Raw genomic sequence first — 19,485 nt, forward strand, 5'->3', positions numbered from 1 at the left:
CCAGGTTTCGGACCTCGGATGACGGACAGATGGAGGTCCCGTCCACATGGAGCATGAGATCTCCAACCTTCTGCAGCAGCGCTTTGGGGGCCACCACCATGAGCTCTGTTTTATTGCTGTTGAGTTTGAGTTGGTTAGAGGTCATCCAGGCTTTGATGTCGTGGAGGCAGTTTACCAGGGAGTGGGGAGGGAGCTGAGTGGATGGTTTGGTGCTGAGATAGAGTTGGGTGTCATCTGCATAAGAGTGGAAGCTGAGACCGTGTTTGTGAATAATCTGTCCAAGGGGAAGCATGTAGATGGTGAAAAAGGGAGGTCCAAGAACAGAGCCTTGAGGCACGCCCTGGTTAACTGGGGCGGGGGATGAGTGAGAGGTGCCGATGGTAACAAACTGTTTTCTTTGTGAGAGATATGAGTGAAACCAGGAGAGAGCTGTACCAGTGATGCCAAGATGGTGAGACAGGCGCCCAACCCTCACACTAGAGAGAGACAACACGCAGTTAACACGCCTTAACCTCACACTAGAGACAGACAACACACAGTTAACACGCCTTAACCTCACACTAGAGACAGACAACACGCAGTTAACACGCCTAACCCTCACACTAGAGACAGACAACACGCAGTTAACACGCCTAACCCTCACACTAGAGACAGACAACACGCAGTTAACACGCCTTAACCTCACACTAGAGACAGACAACACGCAGTTAACACGCCTAACCCTCACACTAGAGACAGACAACACGCAGTTAACACGCCTTAACCTCACACTAGAGAGAGACAACACGCAGTTCACACGCCTTAACCTCACACTAGAGACAGACAACACGCAGTTAACACGCCTTAACCTCACACTAGAGACAGACAACACACAGTTAACACGCCTAACCCTCACACTAGAGACAGACAACACGCAGTTAACATGCCTAACCCTCACACTAGAGACAGACAACACGCAGTTAACACGCCTTACCCTCACACTAGAGAGAGACAACACACAGTTAACACACCTAACCCTCACACTAGAGACAGACAACACGCAGTTAACACGCCTTAACCTCACACTAGAGAGAGACAACACGCAGTTCACACGCCTTAACCTCACACTAGAGACAGACAACACGCAGTTAACACGCCTTAACCTCACACTAGAGACAGACAACACGCAGTTAACACGCCTTAACCTCACACTAGAGACAGACAACACGCAGTTAACACGCCTTAACCTCACACTAGAGACAGACAACACGCAGTTAACACGCCTTAACCTCACACTAGAGACAGACAACACGCAGTTAACACGCCTTAACCTCACACTAGAGACAGACAACACGCAGTTAACATGCCTAACCCTCACACTAGAGACAGACAACACGCAGTTAACATGCCTAACCCTCACACTAGAGACAGACAACACGCAGTTAACATGCCTAACCCTCACACTAGAGACAGACAACACGCAGTTAACACGCCTTAACCTCACACTAGAGACAGACAACACGCAGTTAACACGCCTTAACCTCACACTAGAGAGACAACACGCAGTTAACACGCCTTGACCTCACACTAGAGACAGACAACACGCAGATAACACGCCTAACCCTCACACTAGAGACAGACAACACGCAGTTAACACGCCTAACCCTCACACTAGAGACAGACAACACGCAGTTAACACGCCTTAACCTCACACTAGAGACAGACAACACGCAGTTAACACGCCTTAACCTCACACTAGAGACAGACAACACGCAGTTAACATGCCTAACCCTCACACTAGAGACAGACAACACGCAGTTAACACGCCTTAACCTCACACTAGAGACAGACAACACGCAGTTAACATGCCTAACCCTCACACTAGAGACAGACAACATGCAGTTAACACGCCTTAACCTCACACTAGAGACAGACAACACGCAGTTAACACGCCTTAACCTCACACTAGAGACAGACAACACGCAGTTAACACGCCTTAACCTCACACTAGAGACAGACAACACGCAGTTAACACGCCTTAACCTCACACTAGAGACAGACAACACGCAGTTAACATGCCTAACCCTCACACTAGAGACAGACAACACGCAGTTAACACGCCTTAACCTCACACTAGAGACAGACAACACGCAGTTAACACGCCTTAACCTCACACTAGAGAGACAACACGCAGTTAACACGCCTTGACCTCACACTAGAGACAGACAACACGCAGTTAACATGCCTAACCCTCACACTAGAGACAGACAACACGCAGTTAACACGCCTTAACCTCACACTAGAGACAGACAACACGCAGTTAACACGCCTTAACCTCACACTAGAGACAGACAACACGCAGTTAACACGCCTAACCCTCACACTAGAGACAGACAACACACAGTTAACATGTCTAACCCTCACACTAGAGACAGACAACACGCAGTTAACACGCCTAACCCTCACACTAGAGACAGACAACACACAGTTAACATGCCTTAACCTCACACTAGAGACAGACAACACACAGTTAACATGTCTAACCCTCACACTAGAGACAGACAACACACAGTTAACATGTCTAACCCTCACACTAGAGACAGACAACACGCAGTTAACACGCCCAAATAATAATAATAATAATAATATCTTGAATTTATATAGCGCCTTTCAAGAAACCCAAGGACGCTTTACAGGAACACAGACATGGACAAACTATGTGAGGGGTAGGATGAGTGTGAGGGTGGTTTAGTGAAGACTGTAGGCTGTGGTGAACAGGTGGTGCCTGAGACGTTTTTTGAAAATGTCCAGAGATGGAGCGCTACGGATGTCTGCAGGAAGAGTGTTCCAGAGGGTGGGGGCTGCAGCACTGAAGGCTCTGTCTCCATAGGTTCGGAGTTTGGTTTTGGGCATGGAAAGTAGGCCGGTGTCTGAAGATGGAAGGTTGCGGGATGGTGTGTATGGATGGAAGAGATCAGAAAGGTACTGGGGAGCCAGAACGTGGAGAGATTTGTATGTGAGGAGGAGGACTTTGTAGTTGATACGGGACTTGATAGGGAGCCAGTGGAGGTGGATGAGGGTCGGGGTGATGTGTTGCCAGGGTCTAGTGCGGGTGAGAACTCTAGCTGTAGAGTTTTGGACGTACTGAAGCCCGTCCAGGGTTCTGCTGGGAACTCCAGACAGGACTCCATTACAGTAGTCCAGGCGGGAGGTTATGAAAGCATGAATGAGTGTTTCAGCCACAGAATCAGGGAGTGATGGTCGGAGTCTGGAGATGTTCTTGAGATGATAGAAGGCAGATTTGGTGACAGACTTTATGTGGGACTGGAAGGAGAGGGTGGAGTCCAGGATGACGCCCAGGTTTCGGACCTCGGATGACGGACAGATGGAGGTCCCGTCCACATGGAGCATGAGATCTCCAACCTTCTGCAGCAGCGCTTTGGGGGCCACCACCATGAGCTCTGTTTTATTGCTGTTGAGTTTGAGTTGGTTAGAGGTCATCCAGGCTTTGATGTCGTGGAGGCAGTTTACCAGGGAGTGGGGAGGGAGCTGAGTGGATGGTTTGGTGCTGAGATAGAGTTGGGTGTCATCTGCATAAGAGTGGAAGCTGAGACCGTGTTTGTGAATAATCTGTCCAAGGGGAAGCATATAGATGGTGAAAAAGGGAGGTCCGAGAACAGAGCCTTGAGGCACGCCCTGGTTAACTGGGGCGGGGGATGAGTGAGAGGTGCCGATGGTAACAAACTGTTTTCTTTGTGAGAGATATGAGTGAAACCAGGAGAGAGCTGTACCAGTGATGCCAAGATGGTGAGACAGGCGCCCAACCCTCACACTAGAGAGAGACAACACGCAGTTAACACGCCTTAACCTCACACTAGAGACAGACAACACACAGTTAACACGCCTTAACCTCACACTAGAGACAGACAACACGCAGTTAACACGCCTTAACCTCACACTAGAGACAGACAACACGCAGTTAACACGCCTTAACCTCACACTAGAGACAGACAACACACAGTTAACACGCCTAACCCTCACACTAGAGACAGACAACACGCAGTTAACACGCCTAACCCTCACACTAGAGACAGACAACACGCAGTTAACACGCCTTAACCTCACACTAGAGACAGACAACACGCAGTTAACACGCCTAACCCTCACACTAGAGACAGACAACACGCAGTTAACACGCCTTAACCTCACACTAGAGAGAGACAACACACAGTTAACACGCCTAACCCTCACACTAGAGACAGACAACACGCAGTTAACATGCCTTAACCTCACACTAGAGAGAGACAACACACAGTTAACACGCCTAACCCTCACACTAGAGACAGACAACACGCAGTTAACACGCCTTAACCTCACACTAGAGAGAGACAACACACAGTTAACACGCCTAACCCTCACACTAGAGACAGACAACACGCAGTTAACACGCCTTAACCTCACACTAGAGAGAGACAACACGCAGTTAACACGCCTTAACCTCACACTAGAGACAGACAACACGCAGTTAACACGCCTTAACCTCACACTAGAGACAGACAACACGCAGTTAACACGCCTTAACCTCACACTAGAGACAGACAACACGCAGTAAACATGCCTAACCCTCACACTAGAGACAGACAACACGCAGTTAACACGCCTTAACCTCACACTAGAGACAGACAACATGCAGTTAACACGCCTTAACCTCACACTAGAGAGACAACACGCAGTTAACACGCCTTGACCTCACACTAGAGACAGACAACACGCAGTTAACATGCCTAACCCTCACACTAGAGACAGACAACACGCAGTTAACACGCCTTAACCTCACACTAGAGACAGACAACATGCAGTTAACACGCCTTAACCTCACACTAGAGAGAGACAACACGTAGTTAACACGCCTTAACCTCACACTAGAGAGAGACAACACGCAGTTAACACGCCTTAACCTCACACTAGAGAGAGACAACACGTAGTTAACACGCCTTAACCTCACACTAGAGAGAGACAACACGTAGTTAACACGCCTTAACCTCACACTAGAGAGAGACAACACACAGTTAACACGCCTAACCCTCACACTAGAGACAGACAACACGCAGTTAACATGCCTTAACCTCACACTAGAGAGAGACAACACGCAGTTAACACGCCTTGACCTCACACTAGAGACAGACAACACGCAGTTAACACGCCTTAACCTCACACTAGAGACAGACAACACGCAGTTAACATGCCTAACCCTCACACTAGAGACAGACAACACGCAGTTAACATGCCTAACCCTAATTCTCACAGGCCACAGCCGTCATGCAGCAAGCACGCATCCATTTAACAGATTTCATATGTCATGGGGAAAGAAACGGCCTGGGCTTCCTGTAAATAAATGAATAAATAAATAAATAAACGTTTTAGCTGCTTTAACCTCACACATCCTGAGAAAAGAAACTCTGTGATTGTGTCATGTTGATTTTAGGGACTTGCGTCTAAAAAGATCTTTAGTCACTGCCCTGTGATAATTAACTGTAAAAAAGAACATCGGACATGAGTATATGTGATTGATTATTACTAAACATGATTAATAATTATAGAACTATCACACATGATCAAACAGGAGCAAACATGATAGAAAGTCATAGTGGGTGGACAGTACTTAGATGTGAGATCTCTGGAGAGGAACTGAACCAGGTTGAGACTCCATTGATAAAAACTCTGAGCTGTTTTCATGTCTAGGTTTTAATGAGTCTGACAGAGTTATATTGGTGTGTATGAATGAGTGTGTGCCTATCACTGTGTGTTTATTAGTGTGCATACATGGCTGTGTCTATCAGAGTGCTGACAGGTTTGGTGAAGAATAAATGAGCCGTCTGCTCTTATGTAACTCAGAGGAAACAGGAACAACCCAGCTACTCTCAGCCCGTTTCTTGGCAACAGCTCTAACTGGATGAAACTGGTTTAGAGAGTGAGAGTTACACAAGACTGCATCTTCATATGGCCGGGAGGGGACGGGGAGGGGGAGGGGGAGGGGGGTAATGGAGCTGCTGGTCAGCTGGAGGGACTGGGGGGTCTGAACCAGGAGGATCCAGATCAGAACACAACCAGGAGGATCAGGATCAGACCAGGTCAGCAGAATTTCCAGAGACAAGGTTGAGGTTCTAGATAAAGTTTTAAATGTTGATCTGGTCCTAGTTAAAAATTAAACCATATTAAACCAGACTGCTACTACATGTACAAACACAGAGCACAGACACACCAATAATGAGGCACTGATCCGTTATAGTATTACAAACAATTATGGACATCTAGGAAAGGGTAATGTATGATAACAAAGACCACCAGTATGAGGTAGATCATGATCATGTGGACCACCAGTATAAGGTAGATTATGATCATGTAGACCACCAGTATAAGGTAGATTATGATCATGTAGACAACCAGTATAAGGTAGATTATGATCATGTGGACCACCAGTATGAGGTAGATTATGATAATGTACACCACAAGTATTAGGTATATGATGACAATGTACACCACCAGTATGAGGTAGATCATGATCATGTGGACCACCAGTATAAGGTAGATTATGATCATGTGGACCACCAGTATAAGGTAGATTATGATCATGTGGACCACCAGTATGAGGTAGATTATGATAATGTACACCACAAGTATTAGGTATATGATGACAATGTACACCACCAGTATGAGGTAGATCATGATCATGTGGACCACCAGTATAAGGTAGATTATGATCATGTAGACAACCAGTATAAGGTAGATTATGATCATGTGGACCACCAGTATGAGGTAGATTATGATCATTTGGACCACCAGTATTAAGGTAGATTATGACAATGTACACCACCAGTATAAGGTAGATCATGATCATGTTGACCACCAGTATGAGGTAGATCATGATCATGTACACCACAAGTATTAGGTATATGATGACAATGTAGATCACCAGTATGAGGTAGATCATGATCATGTGGACCACCAGTATAAGGTAGATTATGATCATGTGGACCACCAGTATAAGGTAGATTATGATCATGTGGACCACCAGTATAAGGTAGATTATGATCATGTGGACCACCAGTATAAGGTAGATTATGATCATTTGGACCACCAGTATAAGGTAGATTATGATCATGTGGACCACCAGTATAAGGTAGATTATGATCATGTGGACCACCAGTATTAAGGTAGATTATGATCATGACAATGTGGACCACAAGTATAAGGTAGATTATGATCATGTGGACCACCAGTATAAGGTAGATTATGATCATGTGGACCACCAGTATAAGGTAGATTATGATCATGTGGACCACCAGTATGAGGTAGATTATGATCATGTAGACCACCAGTATAAGGTAGATTATGATCATGTGGACCACCAGTATAAGGTAGATTATGATCATGTGGACCACCAGTATAAGGTAGATTATGATCATGTGGACCACCAGTATGAGGTAGATTATGATCATGTAGACCACCAGTATAAGGTAGATTATGATCATGTAGACCACCAGTATAAGGTAGATCATGATCATGTACACCACAAGTATTAAGGTAGATTAGGATCATGTGGACCACCAGTATAAGGTAGATTATGATCATGTGGACCACCAGTATAAGGTAGATTATGATCATGTAGACCACCAGTATAAGGTAGATTATGATCATGTAGACAACCAGTATAAGGTAGATTATGATCATGTAGACAACCAGTATGAGGTAGATTATGATAATGTACACCACAAGTATTAGGTATATGATGACAATGTACACCACCAGTATGAGGTAGATCATGATCATGTGGACCACCAGTATAAGGTAGATTATGATCATGTGGACCACCAGTATAAGGTAGATTATGATCATGTGGACCACCAGTATAAGGTAGATTATGATCATGTGGACCACCAGTATAAGGTAGATTATGATCATGTGGACCACCAGTATGAGGTAGATCATGATCATGTACACCACAAGTATTAGGTATATGATGACAATGTAGATCACCAGTATGAGGTAGATCATGATCATGTGGACCACCAGTATAAGGTAGATTATGATCATGTGGACCACCAGTATAAGGTAGATTATGATCATGTGGACCACCAGTATAAGGTAGATTATGATCATGTGGACCACCAGTATAAGGTAGATTATGATCATGTGGACCACCAGTATGAGGTAGATCATGATCATGTACACCACAAGTATTAGGTATATGATGACAATGTAGACCACCAGTATGAGGTAGATCATGATCATGTGGACCACCAGTATAAGGTAGATTATGATCATGTGGACCACCAGTATGAGGTAGATCATGATCATGTACACCACAAGTATTAGGTATATGATGACAATGTAGACCACCAGTATGAGGTAGATCATGATCATGTGGACCACCAGTATGAGGTAGATTATGATCATGTAGACAACCAGTATGAGGTAGATTATGATCATGTAGACCACCAGTATAAGGTAGATTATGATCATGTAGACCACCAGTATTAGGCATGTAATGATAATATAAACTACCAGTATGAGGTAGATTACCATCTTGTAGACCACCAGTATGAGGTACATTAAAATTAATATGAGGTAAATTATGCCAATGTAGACCACCAGTAGGAGGTAGATTATGCCAATGTAGACCACCAGTATGAGGTAGATTATGATAATGTAGACCACCAGCATTAGGTAGATTATGCCACTGTAGACCACCAGTAGGAGGTAAATTATGATAATGTAGACCACCAACATTAGGTAGATTATGATCATGTAGACCACCTGTATTAGGTAAATTATGATAATGTAGACCACCAGCATTAGGTAGATTATGATCATGTAGACCACCAGTAGGAGGTACATTATGCCAGTGTAGAACTCCAGTAGGAGGTAGACTTTGATAATAGGACCACCAGTATGAGGTAGATCATGATCATGTACACCACCAGTATAAGGTAGATTATGATAATGTAGACCACCAGTAGTAGGTAGATTATGCCAATGTAGACCACCAGGAGAAGGTAAATTATGCCAACGTAGACCACCAGTAGGAGGTAGATTCTGATCATATAGACCACCAGTATTAGGTAGATTATGACCATGTAGACCAACAGTATGAGGTGGATTATGATAATGTAGACAACCAGTATGAGGTAGATTATGATCATGTAGACAACCAGTATGAGGTAGATTATGATAATGTAGACCACCAGCATTAGGTAGATTATGCCAATGTAGACCACCAGTAGGAGGTAAATTATGATAATGTAGACCACCAGCATTAGGTAGATTATGATCATGTAGACCACCAGTATTAGGTAAATTATGATAATGTAGACCACCAGCATTAGGTAGATTATGATCATGTAGACCACCAGTATGAGGTAGATCATGATCATGTACACCACAAGTATTAGGTATATGATGACAATGTAGATCACCAGTATGAGGTAGATCATGATCATGTGGACCACCAGTATAAGGTAGATTATGATCATGTGGACCACCAGTATAAGGTTGATTATGATCATGTGGACCACCAGTATAAGGTAGATTATGATCATGTGGACCACCAGTATAAGGTAGATTATGATCATGTGGACCACCAGTATAAGGTAGATTATGATCATGTGGACCACCAGTATGAGGTAGATCATGATCATGTACACCACAAGTATTAGGTATATGATGACAATGTAGACCACCAGTATGAGGTAGATCATGATCATGTGGACCACCAGTATGAGGTAGATTATGATCATGTAGACAACCAGTATGAGGTAGATTATGATCATGTAGACAACCAGTATGAGGTAGATTATGATCATGTAGACCACCAGTATAAGGTAGATTATGATCATGTGGACCACCAGTATAAGGTAGATTATGATCATGTGGACCACCAGTATGAGGTAGATTATGATAATGTACACCACAAGTATTAGGTATATGATGACAATGTACACCACCAGTATGAGGTAGATCATGATCATGTGGACCACCAGTATAAGGTAGATTATGATCATGTAGACCACCAGTATAAGGTAGATTATGATCATGTAGACAACCAGTATAAGGTAGATTATGATCATGTAGACAACCAGTATGAGGTAGATTATGATAATGTACACCACAAGTATTAGGTATATGATGACAATGTACACCACCAGTATGAGGTAGATCATGATCATGTGGACCACCAGTATAAGGTAGATTATGATCATGTGGACCACCAGTATGAGGTAGATCATGATCATGTACACCACAAGTATTAGGTATATGATGACAATGTAGACCACCAGTATGAGGTAGATCATGATCATGTGGACCACCAGTATGAGGTAGATTATGATCATGTAGACAACCAGTATGAGGTAGATTATGATCATGTAGACCACCAGTATAAGGTAGATTATGATCATGTAGACCACCAGTATTAGGCATGTAATGATAATATAAACTACCAGTATGAGGTAGATTACCATCTTGTAGACCACCAGTATGAGGTACATTAAAATTAATATGAGGTAAATTATGCCAATGTAGACCACCAGTAGGAGGTAGATTATGCCAATGTAGACCACCAGTATGAGGTAGATTATGATAATGTAGACCACCAGCATTAGGTAGATTATGCCACTGTAGACCACCAGTAGGAGGTAAATTATGATAATGTAGACCACCAACATTAGGTAGATTATGATCATGTAGACCACCTGTATTAGGTAAATTATGATAATGTAGACCACCAGCATTAGGTAGATTATGATCATGTAGACCACCAGTAGGAGGTACATTATGCCAGTGTAGAACTCCAGTAGGAGGTAGACTTTGATAATAGGACCACCAGTATGAGGTAGATCATGATCATGTGGACCACCAGTATAAGGTAGATTATGATAATGTAGACCACCAGTAGGAGGTAGATTATGCCAATGTAGACCACCAGGAGAAGGTAAATTATGCCAACGTAGACCACCAGTAGGAGGTAGATTCTGATCATATAGACCACCAGTATTAGGTAGATTATGACCATGTAGACCAACAGTATGAGGTGGATTATGATAATGTAGACAACCAGTATGAGGTAGATTATGATCATGTAGACAACCAGTATGAGGTAGATTATGATAATGTAGACCACCAGCATTAGGTAGATTATGCCAATGTAGACCACCAGTAGGAGGTAAATTATGATAATGTAGACCACCAGCATTAGGTAGATTATGATCATGTAGACCACCAGTATTAGGTAAATTATGATAATGTAGACCACCAGCATTAGGTAGATTATGATCATGTAGACCACCAGTAGGAGGTACATTATGCCAATGTACTTTGATAATAGGACCAGCAGTATGAGGTAGATCATGATCATGTGGACCCCCAGTATAAGGTAGATTATGATAATGTAGACCACCAGTAGGAGGTAGATTATGCCAATGTAGACCACCAGGAGAAGGTAAATTATGCCAACGTAGACCACCAGTAGGAGGTAGATTCTGATCATATAGACCACCAGTATTAGGTAGATTATGACCATGTAGACCAACAGTATGAGGTGGATTATGATAATGTGGACCACGAATAGAAGGTAGATTATGATCATGTAGACCACAAGTATTAGGTATATGATGACAATGTAGACCACCAGTAGGAGGTAGATTATGATAATGCAGACCACCAGCATTAGGAACATTATGCCGATGTAGACCACCAGTATGAGGTAGATTATGTCAATGTAGACCACCAGTATTAGGTAGATTATGGTAATGTAGACCACCAGTATGAAGTAGATTATGGTAATGTAGACCACCAGTAGGAGGTAGACTATGATAATGTAGACCCCCAGTATGAGGTAGATTATGATCATGTGGACCACCAGTAGTAGGTAGATTCTGATAATGTAGACCATCAGTATGAGGTAGATTCTGATCATGTAGACCACAAGTATTAGGTAGATTAGGATCATGTACACCACCAGTAGTAGGATGATTCTGATGATGCAGAAAACCAGTATGAGGTAGATTATGATCATGTAGACCACCAGAATAAGGAAAATCATGCCAATGTAGACCACCAGTAGGAGGTAGACTATGATGATGTAGACCACCAGTAGGAGGTAGATTAAGATCATGTAAACCACCAGTATAAGTTGGTAGATTATGCCAATGTAGACCTCCAGTAGAAGGTAGACTATGCTAATGTAGACCACCAGTAGGAGGTAGACTATGATAATGTAGACCACCAGTAGGAGGTAGACTATGATAATGTAGACCACCAGTAGGAGGTAGACTATGATAATGTAGACCACCAGTATTAGGTAGACTATGATAACGTAGACCACCAGTATGAGGTGGATTATGATAATGTAGACCACGAATAGAAGGTAGATTATTATAACGTAGACCACCAGCATTAGGTAGATAATGCTGATGTAGACCACCAGTATGAGGTAGATTATGTCAATGTAGACCACCAGTATTAGGTAGATTATGGTAATGTAGACCACCAGTATGAAGTAGATTATGGTAATGTAGACCACCAGTATTAGGTAGATTATGCCAATGTAGACCTCCAGTAGGAGGTAGATTATGCCAATGTAGACCACCAGTAGGAGGTAGACTATGATAATGTAGACCCCCAGTATGAGGTAGATTATGATCATGTGGACCACCAGTATAAGGTAGATTATGATAATGTAGACCACCAGTAGGAGGTAGATTCTGATCATGTAGACCACCAGTATTAGGTAGATTAAGATCATGTACACCACCAGTAGTAGGATGATTCTGATGATGCAGAAAACCAGTATGAGGTAGATTATGATTATGTAGACCACCAGAATAAGGAAAATCATGCCAATGTAGACCACCAGTAGGAGGTAGACTATGATGATGTAGACCACCAGTAGGAGGTAGATTATGATCATGTGGACCACCAGTAGTAGGTAGATTCTGATAATGTAGACAACCAGTATGAGGTAGATTATGGTAATGTAGACCACCAGTATGAAGTAGATTATGGTAATGTAGACCACCAGTATTAGGTAGATTATGCCAATGTAGACCTCCAGGAGGAGGTAGATTATGGTAATGTAGACCACCAGTATTAGGTAGATTATGATAATGTAGACCACCAGTAGGAGGTAGATTATGGTAATGTAGACCACCAGTATTAGGTAGATTATGCCAATGTAGACCTCCAGGAGGAGGTAGATTATGGTAATGTAGACCACCAGTATTAGGTAGATTATGATAATGTAGACCACCAGTAGGAGGTAGATTATGCCAATGTAGACCTCCAGGAGGAGGTAGATTATGGTAATGTAGACCACCAGTATGAGGTAGACTATGATAATGTAGACCACCAGTAGGAGGTAGATTATGATAGTGTGCAGCACTTGTTCTACATGAACTATTTAAGTATTGACTACTAGTTTAAAATCAATTATTTTAAGTCCTCAAAACTGAGATCACTCCTGCTCCAAAGCTACTTCTGAATTTAATGCTTAAAAACTAATCCTAAACAACACAAAAGTTACCACAGCCTGTATAACCAGATGCATAAACGTAATGCCGAGGAAAAAAGCCAAGGACAAACTGAAAACTCTCGAAGACTATTTTACACAAGGAAGCATGTTGGAGTCTGACGGAGACATGGCGGACAAGAGAGATGCAGGTACTACTGAAAACCCAGACAACAAGGAAAACCCATCCAACATGGACATCATAAAAGCTATAGAGAACTTTAAACAAGACTTCCATACTCAAATGGATGGCGTAATGACAGCAATAAATAAAATTCAATCGGACATGAAAGAATGCAGCGGGCGCATCACCAAAGCAGAACAGCGCATATCTTCAACCGAAGACGACATAAACAAACTTCAAGACCTTATTAAAAAACTTGAGAAAAGGGCAAACAGTCTCGTCAATAAGGTGGAAGATTTAGAATGCAGGAGTCAGCGCAACAACGTGCGGGCTTTGGGAATACCAGAGGGAGAAGAAGGCTCCGACCCCCGAGCTTTCATGGAGACATGGATCCCGGACACCCTGAATATTCAGGCTCCCAATTTGGAAAGAGCACATCGGATAGCTGGCCTTAGACCCGGCGCCACACCCCGAGCATTTATTGTGAAATGCCTTACCTACAAGGACACAGAAAGTATCCTGAGAGCTGCGAGAGCGAAGAAAGAGGTGATATTCAAGAACAACAAGGTGAGATTCCTCCTGGACTTGTCAGCTGATGTTTCCAAACAGCAGAGACAACATGACGGAGTGAGAAAGAAGCTGCGAGACAGGGGGATTCTCAAACACCGCATCATCTTCCCTGCCCGGCTGCTGCTGACCATCGGAGACAGCAAGACGGTCTTTGACACACCTGCGGACGTGGAAAGATACCTCAAGGGGATGGGAGAGGCGACACCCGAAGACTACAAGGATAAAGTGTTTTTTTCCCCCTTCTTTCTCAAAGTTATGAAAACTTTTATCTTTACTATAAAACTATTGCATAAAAAATAGGCAACTAAATGTATTTATTGATCTGATAACTAAAATGACTTGTTCTTCTCCTTTTTATTGTATTTAGACAGGATATAAGACACTTTGGGTGAGCCAGGTTCAAGAAAGGCAAAAGTTGAATTTACTCAAAGGAACAAAAGAATGTTAGTTAGTTGTAATGACTCCATGTTTAAGTCAGAGTCTTTGGGGAAACTGTGGATTGTGTTGTGAATAATACGCTTTGTGAGCAGGAGCGGACAGACGTGTGTGGTAGAATGGTTCCTCAGTGTGATGTGGACCTGTTCCAGATGCTAGAAGGAAGTGGTCTAACAAGGGATAGGGGTTACCCGTGTGTTCAAGGCGGGCATGTTCAGAATAGGTTTGGGGAAATATCTCAGTTTATTATGATACTCTTTTTCTTTCATTGTTTTTTTTTACTTCTTATCCTGTTCTCCATAAAAGACTTTTAAGCATGAAGGATTGCATTTCTGAGGAAAGAAGGGGAATATTGATATACAAACAGAAAGGAAAAAATGTCAGATGATTTAGTAAATTGTGTCTCATGGAACTGTAGAGGCCTTCAGAAATGTGTTAAACTAAAACAGGTTATGAATAGGATAAAACAGTTAAATGCCAGGATTGTGTTCTTAGAAGAAATGCACCTGTTGACCAATGAAACTTTAAAAATCAAACGAAGGTGGTCGGGACAGGTCTTCTCATCTTCTTATTCTACAAACTCAAGGGGTGTATTGATTTTAATTCACAAATCTATTCCAATACAAATAAGCAGAATCATAGAAGACTCCAACGGCAGATTTTTAATAGGTCAAGGTTACCTGTTTAACACACAGCTCAATTTAATACACATATATGGACCCAACAGTGATAATGATGAGTTTTACAACAATTTATTTTTAAGAATTTCCACAATGCCAGGTAAACACATCATTGCAGGAGAGTTTAACTGCGTTTTGGACCCAAAAAAAGATAGATCTAGTGGCATAGATATTACTCATACAAAATCTAGGAAAACTTTCCATTATTTCATAGAAGAGTTAAATCTTATTGATGTATGGAGACATCTAAATCCTTTAAAGAAGGAATATTCCTGTTATTCCAGGACCCACAGGAGTTACTCCAGGATCGATTCTTTTATCAGAGCTTCTCTCTACTGTCAAAGGCTGCCACTATAACAGCATAGTTATTTCAGATCATGCTGCCGTTTCTATGACCTTCGTGGACCCAAAGTTGATTTGTAAATCCACAAAATGGAGATTTCACATAAAATGGATGAAGGACATCCATTTTTTAAAGTTCTTAGGCGAGCAAATTGATACCTATTTTGAGATGAATTCATCTCAAACTTCTGCCACAGTTAGATGGGAGGCCTTATTAGTATTATTAGTTATACTAGCAGAAGAACCAAAGAACCACAGAAAGAACTGAAAAAGCTTAGAAATGGAAATTAGAAGAGAATAAAAGAGAATAAGAGAATAAAATTTTTCAGCAAGGACAGAAAACTCAAGAAGAATCAAGACAACTACTAATTATGAGAACTAAATACAAAAACTTAGCATCTGAAAAAGCAGCTGCAAATCTAATTAGGCTCAAACAGAATTATTACGATCAGGGTGAAAAACCAGGAAGGCTACAAAACAGCAACAAACAGAGAGGCAATAAATACTTATGAGGGTGACGATGGTAAAAATATGGAAATGAATAACAAGTTCAGAGACTTTTATACCAAATTACACACGTGTGAATATAAGAATAGGAATAATCTCCAGAAAAACTTTTTAGATGAACTTAACATTCCAAAAATTTCAGAGGAAAATAAAAGAAATTTAGACAAACAGCTAAGCATTGTTGAGGTATCAGAGGCCATAGCTGCATTGAAGGCTGGAAAAACAGCAGGTCCGGATGGCATTCCCATTGATTTCTATAAACATGTTAAGGATAAACTGATAATGCCTCTTTACCAGATGTACTTAGAATCTTTTGTTAATGGCTGTCTCCCAGAAACACTGAGTCTTTAATTATGCTGCTTCCAAAACCCGGCATAATGAATAATAAATGTGAAAACATGCATCCAACAAGCTTAATAAACACAAATACAAAAATTCTCAGTAAAATTCTGGCAAGGAGGTTGGAAGGTGTGCTACCAAGTATTGTGTAGGATGATCAAAACGGGTTTGTGAAAGGAAGACAAGGGTTTCATAACGTGAGGCGTGTTCTTAACATCATTTATAATCAAAAAGCGGGAAAAGACACAGGACTCTTAACACTGGACGCAGAAAAAGCCTTTGTTAGGGTCGAATGGCCCTATCTTTTTGAGGTTATAAACCGTTTTGGATTTGGGAATACTTTCTGTAATTGGGTCACATTTTAACCCTATGGCTGAGGTGTTAACAAACGAAGTTGTATCAGAGCCTTTTAATATTACACGAGGTTGTCCTCAAGGATCACCTTTGTCAGCTCTTCTATTCATTTTAGCTACAGAACCACTGGCACTGGCAGTGAGAGGCAGCAAGCAAGTTAATGGAGTTAAAGTTGGTAACAGAGATCACAGGATAGCTCTATATGCAGATGACGTAATCTTGTTTTTAAAACATTTAAGCATCTCTATTCCGGCACTTCTAGAATTAATAGGAAAATTTGGTGAAATTTCTGGTTATAAAGTAAATACAACTAAATCCTTACTTATGTTGCTTAATGAAGATGAGAGACAAGGTCCTGGACATCACATGTTTACTTTTAAATTGTCAAACAGCTTTACTTACTTGGGAATTAAAATATCCCCTCAGATGGAAAAAATAGTATCAACAAATTATGAAGATCTAATGGACACTACAATTACATCTATAGACAGGTGGATGCCTCTGCCAATATCCCTTATTGGGCGAATAAATGTATTAAAAATGAAAATATATTACCTAAATTTTTATATCTATTCCAAAATATCCCTCTGGCGCCACCTGAAGGAATATTTGAAAAATTTACAACACTTGTCACAAAGTTTATATGGAATAAGAAATGTCCTAGGATTCGTCTGTCTGTTACAGCTCCCATTTGATGCTGGAGGGTTGAAGTGTGGAGACCTTTACATCTACTATCAGGCAGAACAGCTGAGAACGATGATGGTTCATTTTTGTGAAGAAAACATCCCAGCTTGGATGGATACAGAAGCATGTCCCACTCAGACACCATTACACCTGTACATGTATTCAGCAAAGTTGAAACAACTAAGAGCTGATACTGCTCATCCTACTGTGCTCAGTATGACAAATGTATGGTATGAGGTTAGGAAATACATGGGGATTTGTGATTCTCTGTCTCACTTCAGTCCAATTTGGGGGAACAGTTCATTCAAGCCAGGCAGGCAAGATGGTGGATTCCAAACATGGGCGAGAAAAGGACTGAGTAAAGTGTCTGACCTTTTTAAAGAAAATGTTTTAATGACATTTGAGGACATATCTGTAACATATGACATCCCAAGGAAACATTTCTTTAAATACTTACAATTGAGAAGTTTCATATATTCTATGCAAAATCAATCATTAGCAATTCCAGCTCTTTCTGCCCGAGAAGAATTTATGATCAAGGACTGCAAAACCAAGAGTTTGATGTCATTCATACACAGCTGGCTAATGTCTGGTTCGAATGAATCTTCAGTACCCAAACTTGAGACATGGAAGTCAAACTTGAATGTGAAAATTACAAATACTGAATGGAACGAGATCTGTGAGAAAACGCAAACAAAAACTGCCAATACCAATTTAAAAATTCTTCAATATAATTGGCTAATGCAGACTTATATAACTCCTGTTAAGTTACATAAATATAATAATAATATACCCGATACTTGTTTCAAATGCAGAGATTTTCAAGGAACATTTATACATTGCATTTGGGAATGTGTGGAAATCCAAACATTTTGGAGGGAAGTCATAGATAAAATAAAGATCATTTTATCTGTAAATATTCCATTAGGACCTAAAATGATACTGTTGCATCTATATCCATCAAATCTCAAGTTAAAGGGAAAAGACTGTAGGTTTGTAGACTTTTCTATACTTCAGGCAAAACCAATGATTGCTATCAATTGGAAGAAAACTGTTGCACCAACTTTAGGTGCTTGGATTAAAAGTATGGTAAATTATATGTCAATGGAGAGAATAACTACATCCAGAAAAATAAGCTAGAGATTTATAATGAAATATGGAAACCATTTGAGAAATTTATGAAAAATGGGGACATAGGAGAGCGTCTGCAGGAAGGAGACTGAGAGAAGGATAGCTGGAGAATCAGGGTGAAATTTCCCAGAGAGACTGGAGCAGGATTTAAGTTACGGTTTATATATGGCAAATATGTATGTGTGTATGCATGTACAGATATTTTCATTTCTTTGCTTGCAAATTGGTATTTGAAAGAGAGTATCTGATGTTATGTTGAAAGAGGGTGGGTGTTGAATGTTTTCTTTTGTTAATATGTTTGTTAATGTAAAAAGAAGAACAATTTACAATATAATGTCTGAACATTTACTGTGGATTATGCTACAAAAATTAATTAAAACATTTTTTCAAACAAAAAAAAACCTTAAACTGTTTGAGTACTGTTCACTTAAAACTGAAATAAGTTCCATCAGCTCATAAAAATTTGAGATGAAATAGCTGTTTTGGATTTTTAAGTTAACACAACTTAATTTTACCCCCTTTCTACATCATTTGTTTAAACCAAGATAACTAAAGTAAATTTAGCCCTTTAGCTGTTATGGCCAAGGAGTACAAGTAACGTGTTTAGAATAAGTATTTAGAACAGGTTACAAAGAACTGAGTAATTTCAACTCCATGTTTTTGAGTAAAATGGATGTTGCATTTTACAGTGTAGGTAGATTAAGATCAACAGAAAGAAGTCACAACCAATGTAATGGCTTTCTCCGTCCCACTCTCTCTCCCTTTCCCTGTCCATC

General features: G+C 41.1%; 3 protein-coding genes across 3 annotated transcripts; all 3 read right to left on the minus strand.

Annotated features, from left to right (window-relative positions):
- Positions 1–5,132: 5,132 nt before the first annotated feature.
- LOC121503981 (NADH-ubiquinone oxidoreductase chain 5-like) lies at positions 5,133–8,877 on the minus strand. The gene is made up of 2 exons (XM_041778595.1): positions 7,549–8,877; positions 5,133–5,153 (listed from the first exon to the last, which is right to left on the minus strand). Exons 1-2 carry the CDS (start codon positions 8,875–8,877, stop codon positions 5,133–5,135), a joined length of 1,350 nt encoding a protein of 449 aa, XP_041634529.1.
- Positions 8,877–10,811, minus strand: LOC121503982 (NADH-ubiquinone oxidoreductase chain 5-like). The gene has a single exon (XM_041778596.1). The coding sequence runs from the start codon at positions 10,809–10,811 to the stop codon at positions 8,877–8,879; it is 1,935 nt and encodes a 644-aa protein (XP_041634530.1).
- LOC121503983 (NADH-ubiquinone oxidoreductase chain 5-like) lies at positions 10,811–12,946 on the minus strand. The gene has a single exon (XM_041778597.1). It carries the CDS (start codon positions 12,944–12,946, stop codon positions 10,811–10,813), a length of 2,136 nt encoding a protein of 711 aa, XP_041634531.1.
- Between the last annotated feature and the right edge of the window lie 6,539 nt (positions 12,947–19,485).

This window comes from Cheilinus undulatus, linkage group 21 (assembly GCF_018320785.1).
Source record: "Cheilinus undulatus linkage group 21, ASM1832078v1, whole genome shotgun sequence".
Taxonomy (NCBI): domain Eukaryota; kingdom Metazoa; phylum Chordata; class Actinopteri; order Labriformes; family Labridae; genus Cheilinus; species Cheilinus undulatus.

Bases quoted from the DNA above. Each gene is read 5' to 3' on its own strand.
- LOC121503981 (XM_041778595.1), bottom strand. From the start codon at position 8,877: ATGTACCTCCTACTGGTGGTCTACATGATCATAATCTACCTAATGCTG. The intron at 5,154-7,548 runs GTACATGATCAT...GTCTGTCTCTAG, and splicing joins TCTACCTTAATACTTGTGGT to TGTGAGGTCAAGGCGTGTTA.
- LOC121503982 (XM_041778596.1), bottom strand. From the start codon at position 10,811: ATGTACCTCCTACTGGTGGTCTACATGATCATAATCTACCTAATGCTG.
- LOC121503983 (XM_041778597.1), bottom strand. From the start codon at position 12,946: ATGATCATAATCTACCTCCTACTGGTGGTCTACATCATCATAGTCTAC.